Source organism: Thalassophryne amazonica, chromosome 13, assembly GCF_902500255.1.
Source record: "Thalassophryne amazonica chromosome 13, fThaAma1.1, whole genome shotgun sequence".
Lineage (NCBI taxonomy): Eukaryota > Metazoa > Chordata > Actinopteri > Batrachoidiformes > Batrachoididae > Thalassophryne > Thalassophryne amazonica.
The window spans coordinates 90659229-90682375 of NC_047115.1; the positions used below are offsets into that span (position 1 = coordinate 90659229).

Consider the following 23147-nt stretch of genomic DNA (forward strand, 5'->3'; position numbering starts at 1 on the left):
TGAACTGTGTTGTCAGTTTGTGCCCTGAGTCAATCAAAATTAAAAACACTCCTGAGCAGTCTCTAAACACTACATAGAAAATAGAAAATACAATGCTCAGGACATGAAGCTGTAGAAATACATTTTTATTGTTCACTGTAGGCTAAATGGATGTTGCAAAAAACCCTGTGCATTTAGCACTTGTACATACAACCCCAATTCCAATGAAGTTGGGATGTTGTGTAAAATGTAAATAAATACAGAATACAATGATTTGCAAATCTTCTTCAACCTATATTCAATTGAATTCACCACAAAGACAAGATATTTAATGTTCAAACTGATAAACTTTATTGTTTTTGTACAAATATTTGCTCATTTTAAAATGGATGCCTGCAGCACATTTCCAAAAAAGCTGGGACAGTGGTATGTTTACCACTGTGTTACATCACCTTTCCTTCTAACAACACTCAATAAGCGTTTGGGAACTGAGGACACTAATTGTTGAAACTTTGTAGGTGGAATTCTTTCCCATTCTTGCTTGATGTACGACTTCACTTGTTCAACAGTTCGGGGTCTCCGTGTATTTTGCGCTTCATAATGTGCAGGCAGGCCAGTCTAGTACCTGCACTCTTTTACTACAAAGCCACGCTGTTGTAACACGTGCAGAATGTGGCTTGGCATTGTCTTGCTGAAATAAACAGGGACGTTGCTTTGATGGCAGCATGTGTTGCTCAAAAACCTGGATGTGCCTTTCAGCATTGATGGTGCCATCTGATAGAAAACATGTAACTAATGCAAAGTTTCTGAAAGCATGGCAGCTGTTTTTATTATTTGTGCGTTGAAAAGAATTTGTTCATCTTATGTTGCTGTTGTCTTGCTTCTATCTTTGTAGTACTGACAAGTGAGGGAATAGTTTTCATCACAGATTTCACCCACTCCAAACCTCCAAGCAGTGCTGGCAAGAAGGTCTATATTGCCAGTCCCCACACAAGTCCCCGCCTACACCAAGCCTGCACCCGCGACTGCACCAGCTCCCACTGGGGCCTAAGAAAGCTCTCAACAAGGTCAAAGTTCTCATCACAATGAAAAGCCCACGTAAGAAGCACTTAAACTTTACTTGGATAACTAATGGAATGGTCAGCCTTCATGCAAAACCAAACTGAGACACAGATATGTGGGCATGTGTTTGTTTTCTTATTTATTAGTTTGTTACAATGCATGTAGATCCTGTTGACACAGAGCCATATCCAGGTGGTCAATATAAATTCTAATCCAGTTACGTTTTTGTTGCAAATCTGATTGGCTAATTGGGTAAGATTTCAGACTGTATAATATCGGGGTAACGGTGGCAAAATATTTGACCGTTTGGATGTATTACTCCGCGCGCTGACCGCTGTTCTGACGAGATGTCATTCTTGTTGACAGCCCAGCCCTTCACGCAGCTGCGCATGGGCACACATGCGCAATATTGTCAGGACGCGGAACTGTCAATTTATGCGATGAGACGCACTGTTAGCTGAGAGCGAGAGAAAGTTATGTACCGACGCTGCCGCCAAAATGGGTGAATTTAAGCTACCATACAAAAGTGTTGATGTGGATTCTGATACAGAATTACTGTTTCACATTTGATGGATTTTATGGAGTTTCTCATTGGATGGATTACTCCGCACCCCGACCGCTGTTGGACCAACGCTGCCTCACGGTAAGCCTCGCCGACCAAATTACCTACAGAAAAATATACCGTGCAAAGGGTGGAATTGGATTAGAATGGGAATAACCCCGTTGTGTCTGATGATTTGTGGAAGTTCATGCTGTTATACGGTCACAAATATCTGTTTTAGCTCAATTTGCTGAAGCTCAATTTGCGACCGTATGACCAGCATAAATGTCCGCAAATCATCAGACACTACGGGGTTGTTCCCTAAATGTCTGAACATTCCTGTGGTTTGTTTAATTCATGCACATGCAGTAAATAAGTAAATACTTTGGGCAGTGAATGTGTTTGAGACATTGGGAAAGGGGAGGTGCTGGATGAGATGGACTTCTGAAGGTACAAAATCTGTTCTGTGCCCATTAAATGTATTTTCATGTTTATCATACACATACCCCCCCAAAAACAAACAAACAAACAAACAAAAAAAACATTGGAAACACACAGCGCTTCCTTTTCTCTCAAAAATTCTTGAAAGGGTAGTTGTAAAACAGCTAACTGATCATCTGCAGAGGAATGGTCTATTTGAAGAGTTTCAGTCAGGTTTTAGAATTCATCATAGTACAGAAACAGCATTAGTGAAGGTTACAAATGATCTTCTTATGGCCTTGGACAGTGGACTCATCTCTGTGCTTGTTCTGTTAGACCTCAGTGCTGCTTTTGATACTGTTGACCATAAAATTTTATTACAGAAATTAGAGCATGCCATAGGTATTAAAGGCACTGCGCTGCGGTGGTTTGAATCATATTTGTCTAATAGATTACAATTTGTTCATGTAAATGGGGAATCTTCTTCACAGACTAAAGTTAATTATGGAGTTCCACAAGGTTCTGTGCTAGGACCAATTTTATTCACTTTATATATGCTTCCCTTAGGCAGTATTATTAGACGGTATTGCTTAAATTTCATTGTTACGCAGATGATACCCAGCTTTATCTATCCATGAAGCCAGAGGACACACACCAATTAGCTAAACTGCAGGATTGTCTTACAGACATAAAGACATGGATGACCTCTAATTTCCTGCTTTTAAATTCAGATAAAACTGAAGTTATTGTACTTGGCCCCACAATCTTAGAAACATGGTGTCTAACCAGATCCTTACTCTGGATGGCATTACCCTGACCTCTAGTAATACTGTGAGAATCTTGGAGTCATTTTTGATCAGGATATGTCATTCAAAGCGCATATTAAACAAATATGTAGGACTGCTTTTTTGCATTTACGCAATATCTTAAAATCAGAAGGTCTTGTCTCAGAGTGATGCTGAAAAACTAATTCATGCATTTATTTCCTCTAGGCTGGACTATTGTAATTCATTATTATCAGGTTGTCCTAAAAGTTCCCTAAAAAGCCTTCAGTTAATTCAAAATGCTGCAGCTAGAGTACTGACGGGGACTAGAAGGAGAGAGCATATCTCACCTATATTGGCCCTCTCTTCATTGGCTTCCTGTTAATTCTAGAATAGAATTTAAAATTCTTCTTCTTACTTATAAGGTTTTGAATAATCAGGTCCCATCTTATCTTAGGGACCTCGTAGTACATATCACCCAATAGAGCGCTTCGCTCTGACTGCAGGCTTACTTGTAGTTCCTAGGGTTTGTAAGAGTAGAATGGGAGGCAGAGCCTTCAGCTTTCAGGCTCCTCTCCTGTGGAACCAGCTCCCAATTCAGATCAGGGAGACAGACACCCTCTCTACTTTTAAGATTAGGCTTAAAACTTCCTTTTTGCTAAAGCTTATAGTTAGGGCTGGATCAGGTGACCCTGAACCATCCCTTAGTTATGCTGCTATAGACGTAGACTGCTGGGGGGTTCCCATGATGCACTGTTTCTTTCTCTTTTTGCTCTGTATGCACCACTCTGCATTTAATCATTAGTGATCGATCTCTGCTCCCCTCCACAGCATGTCTTTTTCCTGGTTCTCTCCCTCAGCCCCAACCAGTCCCAGCAGAAGACTGCCCCTCCCTGAGCCTGGTTCTGCTGGAGGTTTCTTCCTGTTAAAAGGGAGTTTTTCCTTCCCACTGTAGCCAAGTGCTTGCTCACAGGGGGTCGTTTTGACCGTTGGGGTTTTACATAATGATTGTATGGCCTTGCCTTACAATATAAAGCGCCTTGGGGCAACTGTTTGTTGTGATTTGGCGCTATATAAAAAAAATTGATTGATTGATTGATTGATTATCACGTGCTCAGAAATTAATCACACATGGGAATTGATTGTCTTGTGCATGCACAGTATTTTGAGTGCTTGATAATGTGTGTCCTTGCTGCCTATTTATTTTTCTGTATTGACTGCAGACAACCTGTGCAGTGCTGCACAGCCCCCATCGTACGCTGCTGTACCCATGGAGACGCACACCAGAATGTGTACAGTGTGACTCTGCAGTTTGTGCTCTATTAGGTTACCAGATCACTATCGCGTTGTGTTGTTTTGTCACCTCATTTTTCTGAATTCTATGATTTAAAGTTGATCTATATACTAAAAGACAAGTATGTGTGTGTGTATGTGTGTGTGTCCCTCTCTTGTCCAAATGTCACCTCAGAATTGAGCCAAACTTGGTACACATATACTTAGACATATGGGGAGGGGCATAGGCTATTGAGCACTTTAGTACTACTAGTTGTTGTTAAAGGGAGAGGCACTTCTGTGCTGCAGAACTGAGCCAACCTTGGCACACATACACACTTTGTTGGTAAAAGATGAAGTTTTCATTTCAGTCTCTGAATCAACCCTCCCCTGGGGTGGGTTATTGGCTCGTTAACTGTATATGAGATGAGAGTACTTGTGGCATAAGGGCTCGAATATTTGTAATTTGTAATGAATTTAGGTCAGTCCTGCCACAGGACTCTTCAACACAGAGCCTTACAGGTGCCCACAACTACAGAGGGAAGGGTTAAAGAACAAGTACGGAAAGCCCTCCCAGTTGTGGGTACGCCCCGTTGGTCCCTGGATAAAGTGCGGAAGTCCCAAAGAACAAAGAGACCAGACAGACAGGAGACGGAGCCAAGAAGAAGAGGAGTGTCTCTCCCTTATTTAGCAGGAGTAGGGGAAAAACTACAGATGATCTTCAGACAGCACAAAATCCCAGTTTACTTTAAACCTGTTAACACCTTGAGACACCCTAAGGACAGGATCCCTAGTTACAAACAGCAAAGTAGTGTATTCTATCAGATGTCAGGAAAACTGTAATGGACACAACATAGGTGAGACTAAGCAGCCTGTGCACAAAAGGCTATACTACCACCGCAGAGAGGGCACCAGTGGACCTCAGTCTGCAGTTCATCTCCACCTTAAAGACAGTAACCACGTTTGAGGACAAGGAATTTAAAATCTTAGCCAGAGAAAAGAAATGGTTTGAGAGGGGAGTGAATGAGGCATTGTACAGTATGTGAAACAGTTGAAACCCAGCCTTAAGCGGGGAGGGGGTCTGAGACACGCTTTGTCCCCTGTTTACAATGGGGTACTCAGGTCAAAGCAGTTTCAGTCTTTTGTTCATGGTAATGAGTCGATCACGTTGTCAGGAGAGACGTCAGTCCCATCGTTAGGAGGGAACAGCTGCCCTGTCATTAGGAGGGTGCTAACTAGAGCACAATAGGTGCTAATTAGAGCAGTTGTTAGTCACTGGCTTTTGTTATTCTTCTCTACAAGAGTCAAGACAGAAGTCAGACTACCAGAGCAAGAAATTTAGCAGAGGAAGCTTCTGCGATTAGAAGCGAAATGTCCTCACATCAAGCAACCCAGTCCAGTCGGAGATTCAAGCTTCTCTGCTACTGCCACAGACTGGTGTCTGGTCCAGGGTGTACCCCGCCTCACACCCTAACACTGCTAATTTGAGCTGCTCCCCATGTATAGAAAATGGATAGATGAATGGAAATTAGCTCACTTACTAGAATCGTGTTTTCACCAACATTTAGTGTTTATTCTTATTTTTTATTGGTGTTAGAATTTTTTTAAACTCTATTGTCTTTTCACCTGTTACTCAGTTTTGTAAGGAAAAGCATGAAAGTTGAGGCATGAATGAAAACCTTTTTGCAGGCACTTTAATCATTGCAACCTCAGCGGTGGCTCCTTTTTTGTGAAGATGTCTGAGGTGTTGCTTTGTTTAAAGCAGATGGTTGACTGTCAAGTGGAGCAGCAGCACCACAGCTTTTCTGTCCACCCACAGCAAACACTTTACACTTTCAATATTCTTGCTCTCATTGAAGAAGAATGGAGATGACACCACCATTCCCTTTTAGTTTTTCCATCACCTCTTGGTATGTGACGCTCCTTCACTCTACCTTTCAAGCCTGTGTGAGATTGCTCTTTAAAGTACTGTCTTCCTTCCTCTTACCGTTGCAGTTGTCAGTTTTCGACATTTGTCTTGATCAGATGGTCTATATCTGCTCTCTGGTTGATAGATGAGGGTTTTCAGCATGATTCTGCTCTTCAGAGTGTCTTTGTAAGAGTAAATCATGAGCATTAGTGTCTCATGTGGCAGCAGTGAATTTGGAAGTTAGCCGGTACAAATTTGGACCATTTATCAATACGACAGTCTGCTTTAATGGTCTCATTCATGCATGACTTTTCACATGCGCACACAAACACGTTGATGCACAAAGATTAGTTTTCATAATTACAATTTTATACACCAAATTAATATTCATTGTCTATTTTATTTGGCAGTTTTTTTAAAATCCCCCCATTTGTTGGTTAATTTGTTGAATTTTGCAGAAGGTTACTTAAAGACAAAAGACCTAGTTTCACTGAACTGTGAGGAATTGTTGAACCTATACAGATTGAATAGGTTTAACAGGCAACACTATCAAAGTAGCGTTTTTTTTTTTTTTTTTTTTTGCTGTGGTGGATGTGCTCGTGCACACAGCTGGAAAAGCCTGCCTTAACAACGTGAGAATCGCTTTGCTACAGCGTTTAGAAATCTTTCATGTTACTATGAAGAGTGTAAATTATATTCAGCTCATTATGAAACTGTGGTGAGACATTAGTCTGTGGTGGGCAGCCACAGTCTCATTAGTTCATAGAAATCTTTACTATGACTTGCTTTTATAAGCTGTTTTACAAGATATATTTCCCGTGTGGGCTGAACCTGTTCTGTCTTTGACAGTCTGAATGGAGATCCAGGAGTTGCTTAAATTAACCAGAGATCCAGCTAATAAAATTACATCTCCACCTCTGCCACACTAGGTTGGATGATGGCAAATTTTCTTGTGCAACATCTGAATTCACAAACTGGCCAACCTCTGTAAATTTAAATGACAAATATGATGAATTATAAAGGCGTCAAAAGTGCAGTTCCTCTCCCCTGAATATAATGGACTAGAATAATTTTCCTTTGTGCATGTCTTCATATATTGTGTTACTGTTGTGTGAAGGTTAATTGAAACCCGTAAATCGGTTTAGGGGAGTGCTGCTTATGACATCAGTATCAGTATCAATGCATTAATTAAACACAAAATTTCTGTAGTTTTCCTTCACACTCTCTCTCTCTCTCTTTCTCTGTCTCTCTCTCTCTGTGTGTGTGTGTGTGTGTATGTATATATGTATGTATATATGTGTGTGTGTGTGTGTGTATGTTAGGCATGGGCCGGTATGAGATTCAGACGGTATGATAACTGTGGGCAAAAATACCGGCGTTTCACGGTATTATGTATAGCTTTAAATGTGCTTTAACAACATTATGGCTATTTGCATATGAAGCGCGCATGATTCAGGCGCACTAATTGACGCGATGTCTACCACTATGAGCACTATACCAAAAAATACCAAAATGATCTCTCTTTTAGGCATGTAGCATCTGCCCCGTGGGAAACATGACTTACTTGTTTAGGGAGAACTGTGGCTGGAATAAGGTCTGGAACTCCAGATGCTCAATACTTGGCCCAGCTTCACCAACAAAGTGCTTGGAATAGATGTATTTGTCCTTCTTGACATGTTTGTGGGAGAAATTTGATCGACACAAGCACGACTCGAGTTCACCGCTTGTACTTCTCAGTGGTTTCAGAGATGGGATAAGTTTACTCCTTTTATGTAATCCTTTGCGGGTATCTTGAATCGCTCCGAGTCTGACACAGGCCATAACTACGGTGCTTTGTTGCCACGTTTTTGGTTTGAAGGGCTATACCGCGGAAAATAAAATGAAAAAGCCGACTTGGTCCTTTTAGACAGAGGGAAAAGTCAGTGCAGGCTTTGCCTCCTTCAGCCATGATGCAGAGCTAGCTAACGTTAGCTGCCTGTTTGTAAACGGAGACAGAGGTGCGCGCCAGGGGGAAGGGCGGCAGCGGCCGCCTCCGCTCTGCCTGTCATGAATTCTCGTAACCCGCTCCTACCGTAGGGACGGTATAACGGAAGTTTTCCCGGAAAACCACCTAGAAAATTCAAGTCTCCTTGCCATTTGCTGGGGAGTTAGTTCACTCTGAGACTGAATTTTGAATGGAAAGAGATGCAAGTCAGCACTTAGGATACGTTGCACAGAACTCAATGATTTTCGTTCTCTGAATTAAGGTTAACTGCGGCATTTTTTCTGGACTTTAATGTCTTGTAGAACAAACGTTAGGGTTCGTGAAATGAGAAAAACACCATTATTTCCCAGTAAAACCATTTCCTGGTATTGATATTTCAGAGTACTTTTGGGTATGTATATACAGTTGTATGCAAAGGTTTGGGCACCTCTAATAATTTTCATGATTTTCCTTTATAAATCATTGGTTGGATCAGAAATTTCAGTTAAATATATCATATAGCAGACAACCGCGGTGATATTTGAGAAGTGAAATGAAGTTTATAGTATTTACAGAACGTGTGCAATAATTATTTAAACAAAATTAGGCAGGTGCATAAATTTGGGCACCCTTCTCATTTTATTAATTGAATACATTTAGCACTAATTTATTGGAACACAAAATTGGTTTAGTAAGCTCATTGACCCTTGACCTCCTAAAACAGGTGAATCCAATCATGAGAAAGGGTATTTAAGGTGGCTATTTGCATTTGTTTCCTCTCTTTGTATCTCGTCTAATGAGTGGCAACATGGGAGCCTCTAAACAACTCTCAAATGACCTGAAATCAAAGATTCTTCAACATCATGGTTTAGGTGAAGGATACAAAACGCTATCACAGAGATTTCAGCTGTCACTGTGAGGAACACAGTGAGGAAATGGAAGACCACAGGCACAGTACTAGTTAAGGCCCGAAGTGGCAGATGAGCTGAAGTGAAGGCTGGTGAGAACAGTCATAGTCAACCCACAGACCTGCTCCAAAGACCTACAACATGACCTTGCTGCAGACAGTGTCTCTGTACATCATTCAACTATACAGCGCACTTTGCACAAGGAGATACTGTAATGCAAAGGAAGCCATTTCTGCGTACACGCCACAAATAGAGTTGCTTGAGGTATGCTAAAGCACATTTGGACAAGCCAGCTTCATTTTGGAATAAGGTGCTGTGGACTGATGAAACTAAAATTGAGTTATTTGGACCTAACGAGGGGCGGTATGCATGGCTGAAAAAGAACACAGCATTCCAAGAAAAACACTTGGAGGTGGTTCCATCATGCTGTGTGTCCAGTGCAGGTACTGGGAATCTTGTTAAAGTTGAGGGTCACATGGATTCCAGTCAATATCAGCAGATTCTTGAGAACAGTGTTCATGAATCAGTGACAAATTTAAGTTGCGCCAGGGCTGTATCTTTCACAAGACAGCGACCCTAAACACTGCTCAAAATCTACTAATTCATTCATGCAGAGGAACATATACAACGTTCTGGAATGGCCATCTCAGTACCCAGACCTGAATATTATTGACAATCTGTGGTGTCATTTTAAGCGGGCTGTCCATGCTCGGAAACCAACAGACGTAAGATGTTTTGTAACGAAGAATGGTCCTTTCAACTAGTACTTTCAGCCAGAATCCAGACTCTCATTGGAAGGTATAGGAAGCATTTAGAGGCAGAAAATCACATGATGATTGTATGATTTTTAAATAATTAATTTGCATTTTGTTGCATAAAATAAGTATTTGACCCCCTACCAACCAGCACAGACCTGTTAATGTTTCTTTAAGAAGCCCTCTTATTCTGCACTCTTTACCTGTATTAATTGCACCTGTTTGAACTTGTTACCTGTATAAAAGACACCTGTTCACACACTCAATCAATCACACTCCAACCTGTCCACCATAGCCAAGACCAAAGAGCTGTCTAAGGACACCAGGGACAAAACTGTAGACCTGCACAAGGCTGGTATGGACTACAGGACAACAGGCAAGCAGCTTGGTAGAAGACAACAACTGTTATGATTATTTATTGGAAAGTGGAAGAAACAAGATGTCTGTCAATCTCCCTCGGTCTGGGATTCTATGCAAGATCTCACTTTGTGGGGTACGGATGATTCTGAGAAAGCTCAGAACTACACAGGAGGACCTGGTCAATGACCTGAAGAGAGCTGGGACCACAGTCACAAAGATTACATTAGTAACACATGATGCTGTCATGGTTTAAAATCCTGCAGGGCAGCAAGGTCTCCCTGCTCAAGTCAGCACATGTCCAGGCCTGTTTGAAGTTCACCAGTGACCATCTGGATGATCCAGAGGAGGCATGGGAGAAGGTCATGTGGTCAGATGAGACCAGAATAGAGCTTTTTGGAGTCAACTCCACTTACCATGTTTAGAGGATGAGAACAGCCCCAAGAAGCATGGGGGTGGAAACATCATACTCTGGGGGTGCTCTTCTGCAAAGGGGACAGGACGACTGCACCGTATTGAAGGGAGGATGGATGGGGTCATGTATTGCGAGATTTTGGCAAACAACCTCCTGCCCTCAGTAAGAGCATTGAAGATGGGTCATGGCTGGGTCTTCCAGCATGCCAGTGACCCCAAACTCACAGCCAGGGCAACTAAGGAGTTACTCCGTAAGAAGCATTTCAAGGTCCTGGAGTGGCCTGGCCAGTCTCCAGACCTGAACTCAATAGAAAATCTTTGGAGGGAGCTGAAACTCTAAACCTGAGAGATTTGGAGAAGATCTGTATGGAGGAGTGGACCAAAATCCCTGTTGCAGTGTGTGAAACCTTGGTCAAGAACTACAGGAAACTTCTGGCCTCTGTAATGGGAGACAAATGTTTCTGTACCAATTGTTAAGCTCTGTTTTTCTAGGGGATCAAATACTTATTTTATGCAACAAAATGCAAATTAATTATTTAAAAATCATACAATGTGATTTTCTGGATTTTTTTTATTCTGTCTCTCACAGTTGAAGTGTACCTACGATAAAAATTACAGACCTCTCCATTCTTTGTAGGTGGGAAAACCTGCAAAACTGACAGGGGGTCAAATACTTATTTTCCCCACTGTATCACTGTTTGTCTGCTATATGATATATTTAACTGACATTGCTGATCCAAACAACCAATGATTTATAAAGAAAAATCATGGAAATCATTAGATCCAGATCCACATTCTGGATCAAGATTTCACTTTATTTATTTTATTTATTTATTTATTTATTTTTATTTTATTAATTTATAGACAAAGTGACAAAGTTTTATTCGGCACACAAAATATTCAAATAGAAACAAATGAACAATTCCACAAACTCAGACAAAACTAGTGAGTCCGAAAGGGTGTGGGCTGAAGCAAAGCTTATTAGCTCCCACCCCTGCTAGTACAAGTCCAACAATTCTAATCAGTCATATTTACATAAGAACAAATTCACTACTACATGTCGACACACAGACATACACATCAATATACTATTCACTTATAATTATATTTATATATTACCAAATCACAAGAAAGTCGAATCAAGGCACTTTACGCAAGTAAGGACTAACCTTACCAACCCCTAGAGCAAGCACTAGGCAACTGTGGTGAGGAAAAACTCCCTATAAGGAAGAAACCTCAAGCAGACCAGGCTCTTGGGGGTGACCCTCTGCTTGGGCTGTGCCATATATACCTATATACATACGTATATACTTTACATACATAAATATATACATATATATACATACATATACACATATACACCTACCCATATCTATATATCTACATACGCATACACATACCCACACATTCAAATATACAATAAGTCCCACTTATAAATTGAACATTCCCTATAAATCAAATTATATTTGCTTCTTTATGATACTTAGACATGATGTTCTTTTTGAGTAGTTTCTTAAATCTTACTAAGGTACCACTCATTCTAACCTCTGTTGAACATTTGTTCCATTTCCTCACCCCAACCACAGACACACAAAAACCATTTACATTTGTTCTTACTGGTGGTTTCATAAAAATTGCACAACCTCTTAAACTATATCTGGATTCCCTCAGTCGGAACAGACTCTGGACATGTCTCTGTAAGGCTTGGTTTTTCGCTCGAAACAAAGTTTGAATTGTAATGTAATCGACCAAATCTATGAATTTTAATAAATTTAAAGACACAAATAGAGAACGAGTTGGTTCGCGATAATGTTTATTGCAGATGACTCGTATGGCTCGTTTTTGCAAAAGGAATATTGGATTGGTATTTGATTTGTAAGTGTTTCCCCATGACTCAACACAATATGTCATATATGGTACCATCAGAGAATGATATAAAGTAAGTAACCCTTCTTGTGGCAGTACGTCTTTGGCTTTATACAAAATGGCTATAGTTTTTGACAATTTTGATTTCACATAATTTATATGTGGTTTCCAGCTAAGTTTATTATCAATTATAACACCTAAAAATGTATTCTCTGTTACTAACTCAATTTCCTTATTTTTTATGGTTAAATTTTTACATTTGGGTGCCTGTTTATTTCCAAATATAATACATTTAGTTTTCCCATGGTTGAGTGACAACTTATTAGCGTCAAACCAAACCTTAAATTTTTCCAGTTCTTTCTCCACTATGTCCAGAAGCTGTTCAAGATTTTCACCGCTACAGAACACCATTGTATCATCCGCAAAAAGGACACATCTCAGTGAACTCGACACCCAACGTATATCATTTATATAGATTATAAACAACAAAGGACCCAGCACTGAGCCCTGCGGCACATCCTTGAGTTCAGAATTTATATTATTGAATTGAACATACTGAAATCTGCCTTGTAAATAACTAGCTACCCATTCATATGCCAGACCTCTGATTCCATATTTCTGCAGTTGAGTTAATAGTATTCCATGGTTAATTGTGTCAAACGCTTTCTGTAAATAAAAAAAAAACACCTACTATGTATTGTTTATTGTCAATTGCAGTTGCTATATTTTCCACAAAGTCCATTAAAGCATGTGATGTAGTTCGAGACCTTCTGAATCCATATTGTTCTTCACAAATGATGTTATGCTTCAGTAAATAATCATTTAATCTTTTAGCAAATATTTTTTCCAAAATGTTGGAAAATTGTGGCAGGAGTGATATAGGTCTATAATTAGAAAATGTGTGTTTGTCACCAGTTTTAAACAGAGGAATTACTTTGGCTATTTTCATTTGAGAAGGAAATTTACCAGTACTTAGTGACATATTGCAAATATAATTGAACGGTTTTACTGTACAATCAATAACTTTTTTAATAAAGCCATATACAAATTATTAAAATCAGTTGATTTCTTACTTTTTGAACCTTGAACCAGATTAAGTATTTCCCTTTCATGAGTACCACCAATGAACATTGAAACAGATTTGTTAAACGTTGAATTATTTACCCAGAAGTTATTAGTTGATGAGTCAATTTTACTGGCAAGATTTTTACCCACATTAACGAAGTATTCATTAAAGTGTTCAGCAATAGACTCGTCGTTATCAATCATAATGTAGTTGTTACTCAGAAAAAATGAAGGATAATCTCTAGTTACTCTATTCTTTTTTGCTATTTCATTTAATATGTTCCATGTGTTTTTGATGTTATTTCTATTTTTGACAAGTAACTCATTATAATATCTTTTTTTACTGAGTCTCATGATATTGATTAACTTATTCTTATGTTTTATACTTACTTTCAGCTTCCTTAGTTCGTAGTTTTATGAATTGTTTATATAGTAAGTTTTTCTTTTTACATGCCCTCTGAAGCCCGTTAGTTATCCATGGTTTGTTGCTATATTGATTTCTATATATTTTATCTACAAATGGACAGTGTTTATTATACAAACTGTAAAAAATGGAAATGAAAGCATCATATGACCTGTCAACATCATCAACAAAAACATCCGACCAATTCTGACTTGATAAATCCTCCCTTAAATTTTCAATTGTTTCAGGTGTTACTTTTCTACTCATGAATTTGATATTGCTTTGATACTTACAACAACCCTCCAATGCAGAGACTGAGAAAACTGGCAAGTGATCACTGATATCACTGACCAGTAGTCCCCCACTAAGATTACCGGATATAGCGTTAGTTAAAATATTATCAATGAGAGTTGTTGAGTCCATAGTTATTCTGCTAGGATGAATGATGGTTGGAAACAGTCCTAAACAGTACAAGGTGTTTATAAATGAGGTAATTTGTGGATGATTGTGAGGGATTTTGTTGTACATTCCTAAGATAATGTCTTCAAAGGTGTCAATATTTGTTTCAGGAGCTCTGTAAATACAACTAACAACTATGTTTTTGGAGTTTATAGATGTAATTTCTATGGTAACACATTCCATGATGTTGTCCACTGTAAATGACATGTTAATGAGTTTACAGTTATAATCTGAACTTACATACAATGCAACGCCTAGGCTTTGACGTATTACATCAAAACTACAAATTTACACCACAGATAGATTTTAGACCATGGAAGACTCCACTGAATTTTGAAGGTGATCTGGATTAGCGGATGTCAGAAATCTTGGATTGCTCTTGTTTACTTTTGGCAGTTTCAAGTTATTTCAGTGACCACCGTAGGTTTTTCTTTCTTTAATGGAAGTGTACCAACAGTTTTGTCCGTGTGTGTGTGTGTGTGTGTGTGTGTGTAATGCATACAAGTAATTAGTATTGCACAGTGGTTTTTATCTTGTGGGACTGCTCACAGATCTCCAGTTTATGTGGTTGTTATAGATCATCTACAAGTGCTGATGCTCAACCACAAACAGGAGCCTTAATTACAAAAATAAGCACTTTTTTGTCTTTGTTGTTTTGCAAATCTAAGCTAAAGTCATAATTAATTTTTCTGTCGTTTATTTTTCTGTCTGCTAGAATCTAAGTGTATGAGGTTTTTCTGTTTCTGATGCTTTAGAGACAGTGAAATGATGCACATAGTTGCATAATCTGTAGTTCAGCATGAATGAACAACTGAATCTGAGTGCTACCTCAGAAGCTTTAGGGCCCTGTCACACCTTGAGGATTTATTCGGCGTATGTCAACATATGAAAAATATGCCGAATACACTGAATACATCAAATAAGTTATGCAGCTGTCACACCATGACAATTTAGCCCCTGTATTCTGACAGCCACGTTTCCACCAAGTGGATCTTGGGTCGGTTTTGCACAGTATGGCACTGGTCAGAACAATTAAATCTGGCTTGCTTTGCGTTTCCACACGGCAGAACCCTTTTGTTTGGTAGGCGGAACATGTAAATATTGACGAGCACGTCATCGAACGCTCATGCGCTTTCGAGCAGCCTCCCCCATCCACACAGACACCAACAGAGTAATTTCAAATTTTTTAGCTTTTATTTTATTTTTGTCTTGGTGGATCATGGAATTTATTTTCATCACTTGCAGACTCCTGAAGAACCGACTGATGTCTGTGGTAAACACTGACGTGAATGATTGAGGTGCTGTGACTCGTTCAACTTAAAATAAGTTAATTTTCTTGTTGTGGCACAAAGCAGGACGCTTTATGTGGATAAGTTTTCGTAAGGCTGTGATGATGAATCCGAATGAAACGAACAGGTTATATTAAGACTTTATATTTACTCTGTATGTATGAACGGTTTTAATATTTGTAACGGTCTGAACTCTTCACATGAGGACTGCAGCTTTCAGTTTTTCATCCAATCAATGGACAGCATCAAGAGATGTATTTTGGCTTATGAGTACAGTCTGAGTTGGGCAGCACAGTGGCTTAGTGGTTAGCACTGTTACCTCACAGCAAGAAGGTCATGGGTTCAATTCCCACCTCTGGCCTTTCTGTGTGGAGTTAATGTATATAATGTAGTTAATGTAATAATGTATATGAGTAACTCAGAAGAAATGTGTGTCAACAATCGCATATTATGGTCCGCATATGCGGGACATATGAGCTATATGCTGGTCTGTGTTGAAAATATTGTCCAGGCCCAAATTTCTCGACATACTCGCCGTATTCCGATGTATATCAGCATGCTTCAATGTGCAACATGCAACTTATACAAAACGTACCCAGAACTTATTAGACGTACGCCAATGTATGCCAGCGTTTTTAATATGGTCGCATATGCTGGCTAAGTCGTCAAGGTGTGACAGGGGTGTTATGCAATACAATCTAAAGTTGAGTTTTTGTCATGGACACAGCAGGTTTCTGATCCCTTCAGGCCTTTGCAGAGAGTCACAGTGGCAAACATGGAGTGGCTCGTAGCTGTTTGAGAATCACTGTAAAGGGTTAAAATTTGCTACTTTCCTGTATGAACTCTGTCCAGCTCTGCCTTTGGATGTAGGAGGGCAGCTGACCAATCCCAGTGACGGTGCTGGTGTGTGTGCTCGGTGCCAGGTTCAGTAGCCTTTAAAAATTCCAAATTCAGCTACTTCATTGAAGATACTGGCACCTTGAAGGTCCTGCACTACTAACACACACACAGTGTTCCTCAACACATCACAGGGAATTGATTTAGAAAGATGGAGTTTTTGCTTTTATAATATTTTGCATCACTTTTTTCTTTACACAAATTTTAATGAGGTGTTTCCTTGAGGTTTAAAATGGTGTTGTTTAGTTGCACACTTTTCAGCAGTAAGCAGTCACTATAATTGGCAGCAGTCTCTCAGTATGTTCCAGTTGAATGACTTTGTTCAAAAATAGAGCAGAATTCCAGCTTTCTTTAAGAATGATGTATCATATTTAATTTGCTGGTTGATGATCTGTGCATGTGGTCGTGTATTTTTTCAGTTTTTTGTCTTTCTGAAGAACAATAATGCTTTTCATCATCTAAGACGTTGTGTTCTATAAAACCTGTAATACTTTTGATATTTTGCCTTTGATGCGTCAGACATCTTGGCCATTATCTCATCCTTGCACAACTTCTGTAAGCTGGTGTGATTTAGCAACCTTTAACAGCTGCTAAAGGTTTCACTGCAGAATCCATTTAATCCTCTTTGTTTCTCCCAGATAATAATAATTTCTGTTGTGATACAAAGTTTATCCTTCCTCTATTTAATCTCATATCTTGACTTAAAGAAATTAGGTTGGGTGGAAGAGTCATGGCTGTGAACCTGCTCATAGATTTTCAGAAAGCACACTCTCTATTCTTTGTTCACTGATTCAGCTATTAAGCATTTCTGATTTCTGTTTTATTGAGACTTTAACGTACCACAGATAAGACCATGATTTTTTTTTTTGTTTTGTTTTTAGTGACAAAAATGTTCAAGAAATTCTAAAATCACCCTGAGAATGGCATTAACTGTAAATACTGATGACTTATACAGTGAGTCACATAGATATTTGTACAGTGACAGTTTTTGTAATATTGCATCAGTGCACCACCACAGTGGAGTTGAAATAAAGTCTTCAGGATGTGATTAAAGTGTAGCCTTTCACAAAAATGTCACTAAATGCTGAAGTTCCTCCCTAGAGATTCTTTGTAAAGTCTTTACTGCAGGATCTGTTCTGATACAACCAAGGCAGCCTCTTAAGGACCCAAAGTATGAAGAGGCAGCAGAAAAAGGTGACTAGATTAAATGATGAAAAATGTGCATTGAAACAGATGATGGAGGCACAGGAGGAAGGGAAGATGCTGGGTTCTTCTGGTGAGCTGTGGAGGACTGCTGAGAGCAGGTGGAATGTCAGGGAGCAGTTGTGGCAGCAGGATAATACTGGAGAGAAAACAAACAGGTTTTAGAATCTGGAAAACCCAGTCATAGGAGTGAAGCAACAGACAAAGTACTTCACACAGAGGCCCAGAGGTACCACATGAAATACTGAATAATCTGGTGATGCTTGAGAGGAAATCCTGGGTTTTAGTAGATTGGTTGACACGGTGCAGGTGTGGCAACTACCACAGGTGTCCTCAATATGAGAGATAGATAAGAAGCTAGTTTGTGGCTTTGTCTGCATTCAGTTTTGTCTTTAGTAACCATGTTCGATTGGGTTGAGGTCACTTGGCGGACATGGATATTGAAGAATATTCAAGTTTTTTGCCTTGATAAGCTTTTTGGTTCCTTTGGCAGTATAATTCGGACAATCATCCATCTGCACTGGGAAGCACCAAATCAATATGGTAGCATTTCTGCAGATAGTTTTGCCTGATACACTTTAAAGTTCATTGTGCTTCTTCCATCAGCAGTAACATCATCAGGAAACACCAGACACAGTTCCGCTGGGAGCCAGACATGCCTATACCGTAACACTGCCTCCATCATGTTTGACAGATGATGTGATATACTTCAGATAATGAGCTGTTCCTTTCTTTCTTATCATCATTCTGGTAAAAGTTAAGGTTGCTTTCATCTATCCAAAGAAACTCATTCCAGAGCTGGACAGGGCTTCTTAAGATGTGGCCTTCCTCTCCTTGAGTGTTACTTGTGGTTTGCACCTTGTTCTAAATACTTTACATTCATGAAGGCAGGTCATGATTGCAGACTTTGACAATGATACACAAACCTCCTCCAGCATGTTCTTGACTTTACTGGATGTTGTGAAGGTTTTCCACTTTAGTTGTCTTGTGTGGTTTTGTAACCTTTTGGTGTTGCCAAGTTCACCTGTGCATCATTTCTTTTTAAGAATTTACCAAATTCTGTATTTGGCCATTCTTGAAGTACTATCTCAGTGCATGGTGTATAGTGCACAGGCAGGTTTGGAATAAGTCAGTGTCCATATTGCTATTTCTAGGGCATGTAAGTGATTAAACATTTGGGCTTTGGGTGAAAAAGGGTTGATTTATCCACTTTATTGGTCAAGGACGTGTTGTGGACAATGTAAAATCAACCAGTAAGTGCTTCACCTGTCATTTCCATTAAAACAGTCCACCAGGTGCACGGAGCAGTGGTATTGAGGAAATAGATACAAGAAAAAGTTTTTTTTTCTGGTGAAGAAAGTTTCCTGCCATTGGTACAAGTACTGTGTTGGATATAAACTAGCACTAGTGTTGAATTGTGTCTTGCTTTGCGCTGGGTGGAAGTTAGGACACTGAAAATTTCTGCTGTCTGTCTGATAGGTTTATAATCACCCCCCCAACTAAATTATGGCTTCCTCCACTTGCATCGGCACCTCTTTGTGCTTTGTTGAGTTCCAGTGGGCAGCTACCAAATGCAGATTCAATGCGGCATCAACTCCAGACCTTTCACAGTATCTGAAAACCTCAGCTGATTTGAGATTGTTGTCAGTGCAGACTGTCCAGGAGGTGATGATCACAGTTCTATCACAATTGTCAACTGTGTAATCCTGAGAATCATTTGTGTCGAATGACGTCTGCTGTTGTTTTGAAAGAACTATATTTTTTGCTGAACCACCAAAATAGGCAGTTGGGTATTTTCTTACATACAGTGGACACACAGAGACATTTCGCTTGCGGTTTAATACTGTATCACTCCAGTATGTCACTGCAGGCTCATAGTATAAAGAATATATACTATTTTTGCCTGTTTGCCTATCCGTCCATCTGTCCATGTGTCTGCTCAGCATAAGTCCAGTCCTTTTACTGCCAGGGTCTTTAAATTCTTGGGAAACAGACCTTGGACCAGTTCAAAGATGGCTAACCTTGACCTATTCCAAGGGGCCCCTTTTCCTATATTCAAAGATCAAGTGGTGACACAATACAGTACCATAGAACATTGACAGGAAGACACATGAATAAGGACACTGTCCTTGACAATAACAAAGATGCCAACAACAACAAAAAAAGGTGTGTGTGTGGGGGGGCTCCCATATCAGATTTAATTATGATAACTGACCCTGATAAAAATTAAAGCTTCTGGTGGTATTGGGCTATGTGTAAGTAATCATCGCTTGGCGTATTACACAAACAGAGTTTCATAGTGACCCAACAGGCAAACATAATAATGTCACTCTCAGGTCATGTAAAAATATTTCAAAGGACATCTTGAAATTATGTTGAATGAAGTGCATTGGAAACCAGTGTATGATACGGACGATGTAAATAAGGCCTGTATTTATGTTCAAAACAAGATATGTGGGTGTAAGAGATGACATGGGACCTCTTAAAACTGTAAAACCTCGGTCCCAGTAGGCTGGTGCGGGTGGACTTTAATTAGAATCTGAAAGGTCCATTGCGCATTGCATGCGAGTTAAGGTGTGCATTTTTTGACTTAAAATGTACCTGCTGTATGCAGCATGCAGACTGTTGACATGCCTCCCAAGAAGCAGGGGGCATTAGGCCGTAAAAAACCCCCAAGTGTTAAACGGATGAAATGTAACTGAGCTGGGAAACATCTGCAGAGACACTAAGAACATTATACAGGGCTGTGAAAACTCTGCAGATCTGTGAAATTCCGCAGATTTCATCATGGGAAGGAGGGGGGGTGTTAGTGTTTAACTCTGTAATTGTGATCGTCACTGAGTTTTTAAAATGTCTATCGCAAAGTGTTCTTTTTTTTTACGACATCGTGCAAGTTTATAAGTCCGCGGCTTCCCGCGGAGCCTGATCTGTATGTTACAGATACAAATCAGTGTCCTCGGATCCACGCAGTTTCGAGGAGAAAAAAGACTGGCTGCTGCGACAGTTGTCGTAAATCAAGTCTGGTTGGTTGCTGCGGCAACACTTAAGCAAAACGTAGCATGTGGACATCGCAAACCTTTAGAGCTCTAAAGTTTTTAAAACAAGAACTGTGCAGCACGTCTGTATCACAGACCGACATCGGACAGAGAGAAGATGGCGAGAAAGACTGTTTGTTTGAAAAAGTGATAAGGACAAGAATCCATGGAATTGTCGCTGGCTTCATGAACACATTTGAAAGCTGAAACGGGAAAAGTGAACTGTGCCATCAGGAAACACGGTAAGAATTTTCTCTCTCTGGAAAATAAACATTGTGCAGTTCAAACAGGACTTTAGAAAACATTGTGATTTTTTCATTAATCTAGACTCTTTCATTGGGGGAAAAAAAGACTGGCTTTGAATGGATTTACATGAATTTACACAAGACTATAAATGAGTTTTTATTAATGTAGACTTTTTTCATGGGAAAAAGACACTGTGGCTTTGAGTGGATTTAGAGGAATTTACACAAGAATATGTGGTTTTTTACTATAAGGTATGTTATTGAAATTTTACCATGATTTTCAAAATATTCTACAAACTTTAGCTGTGGTTTTTGAAATGCTGTAACAGTCTTTTCAGTCTTCATGAATTTCATGTAGTTTAATTGTTCTGAGTTAATGAAAATTCAGTAAGGTATATCTTACATATTATATTTCAATTCTAAGGTGGAACTATGCCAGTATACAAAGGTGTACTGCATAATTTGGTTTACAATTAAAAGGAAAATCATTCCAGGTCCTACTTCCACATCATATTCTGTTATTTCAACATGATCATTGACTAATGAAAGGTTGAATACAGGGTCATTTATATATGCACTAATTTTGAGACTTTTTGTACCAGGAGATGCTGAAAATCTATCCCACGGGGCCTGAGACCCCGGCTCCTGCGGGCCTATGCCCCCTAGACCCCCTGCAAATTTTCCTCGGATTTCACAATTTTCATTTCACAGCCTGATTCTGTTATTTTCTCTCTGTTTAAGGTGCAGCTCCATCCAGAGATGGGAGTTGTATTTGTGTTGGCGATCCTCCTGTCCTGTGCGCCAATAGCATTTCTTGTATATTCGTCCGTGAATTGTTCTGTGAATTGTTCTGTAATTTATGTTTTGTAGCATGGCCCAAGCAGAGGGTCACCTCTTTGAGTCTGGTCTGCTTGAGGTTTCTTCCTCAGAGGGAGTTTTTCCTTACCACTGTTGCTCTGGGGGTTGGTAAGGTTAGACCTTACCTCTGTGAAGCGCTTTGAGGCAACTCTGTTGTGATTTGATGCTATATAAATGAAAATAAATTGAAACTGAATTGAAATTGAAATTATATATCCCACAGCATTGCTGTGGTATGGCATGCTATCACCGTTTTATCATCATTCACTTAAGTCTCATGAATGTCACAAATTACTCTATGAAAATTAATGATAACAACATACACACAATGCAGTGCAACTTACTACACCTTCACTAAAGGGACATGAAATATACAATGACGTGGATAAAATTCTTCTGTATTACCCGTGTGCAGAATGGGTAACTAAGCTAGTAAAATATTTAAAGCTGGCCGTGTCTGTGTGCGTGCGTGTGTGTTCGCGACATGCACAGCCACAGTAATTAAGCAGTCCACTTCTAACTTGCTATGTTGACTGGGGGCACCAAGGGGGAGGTCACTGGGGCCCCCTAGGTTGAAAGCGTACATGTGTGAACACACACACACGGTCAGCCTTATATATTAGAAGGCTATCAAAGTGGTTGTCCTCAGTTAATACTGCACTCTGGTATTTTGGCTGTCAATCATTGAAAAATAGGTACTTTGAAACTTTGTGGAAACAAATCGAATCTGCGGTTAAAAAAAATGCATGTGATTCATTCTGACATGGGTCTGAGCAGATATCTTTTAACAAATGCATGATTTTTTTTACTTTTTTATAGTTAATTTAAATTGTTTGGAAAGCTGATAAGCATGCAAAAAAAAAAAAAAAAAGAAAAAGAAAAAATGATTTGGGCCCTCTATTTGTTGGGAGCTGACTGAACATTTCTGTTTTTGTTAAACTTCTTGCCTTGTTGGGAAGATGTGAAAAGTGAAATGACTTGAACTGTTTTTCAACTCTTGGGTCCTTGTTCTCCTCCCCCTTGTGTTGCTACAGTGCTGAGGCAGTTACCTTGAATGACTGTCTGCAGCTCACCTACCTGCCTTCTAAGAGGAACCACATGCTGCTGCTTTATCCCAGAGAGATCCTCATCCTGGATCTGGAGCTCAGCCAGACTGTTGGTGTGGTGGCCATTGAGCGCTCCGGAGTGCCCTTCATCCAGGTGAGTCAGCGTACATTATTGTACATGTCACACCCTTTTAATGCACTTCACCAGGTTAGTACCCGCACGCACATCATATTGGGTTGTAAGTAGCACATTGTAGGGTTCATATAGTTTTGCGGTAGGGTGTTGGGGATGGGTTTGCAGGGCAGTCTGTGGCGCAGCTGTGCGCAGCAGCCTTCCACTGCGATCTCCATCCGCCACTCCTGCCTTGCAATTTTAATGCACACACTTTATTTCTTCACGTTTAGTAAACACCTTCACTAATTTAGAGTCGGGGTCA

The 23147-nt window shown here is 39.7% G+C and overlaps 1 protein-coding gene across 1 annotated transcript in view; it reads left to right on the forward strand.

Moving 5' to 3' along the window:
• Window positions 1–23147, forward strand: part of LOC117523180 (WD repeat-containing protein 11-like) — a 378317-nt gene that overhangs the window by 25737 nt on the left and 329433 nt on the right. The window contains 5 exon segments of the mRNA XM_034184623.1: window positions 875–975; window positions 977–1027; window positions 1029–1059; window positions 1062–1077; window positions 22699–22864. Of these exon segments, the coding sequence (XP_034040514.1) occupies window positions 875–975; window positions 977–1027; window positions 1029–1059; window positions 1062–1077; window positions 22699–22864 (365 nt within the window).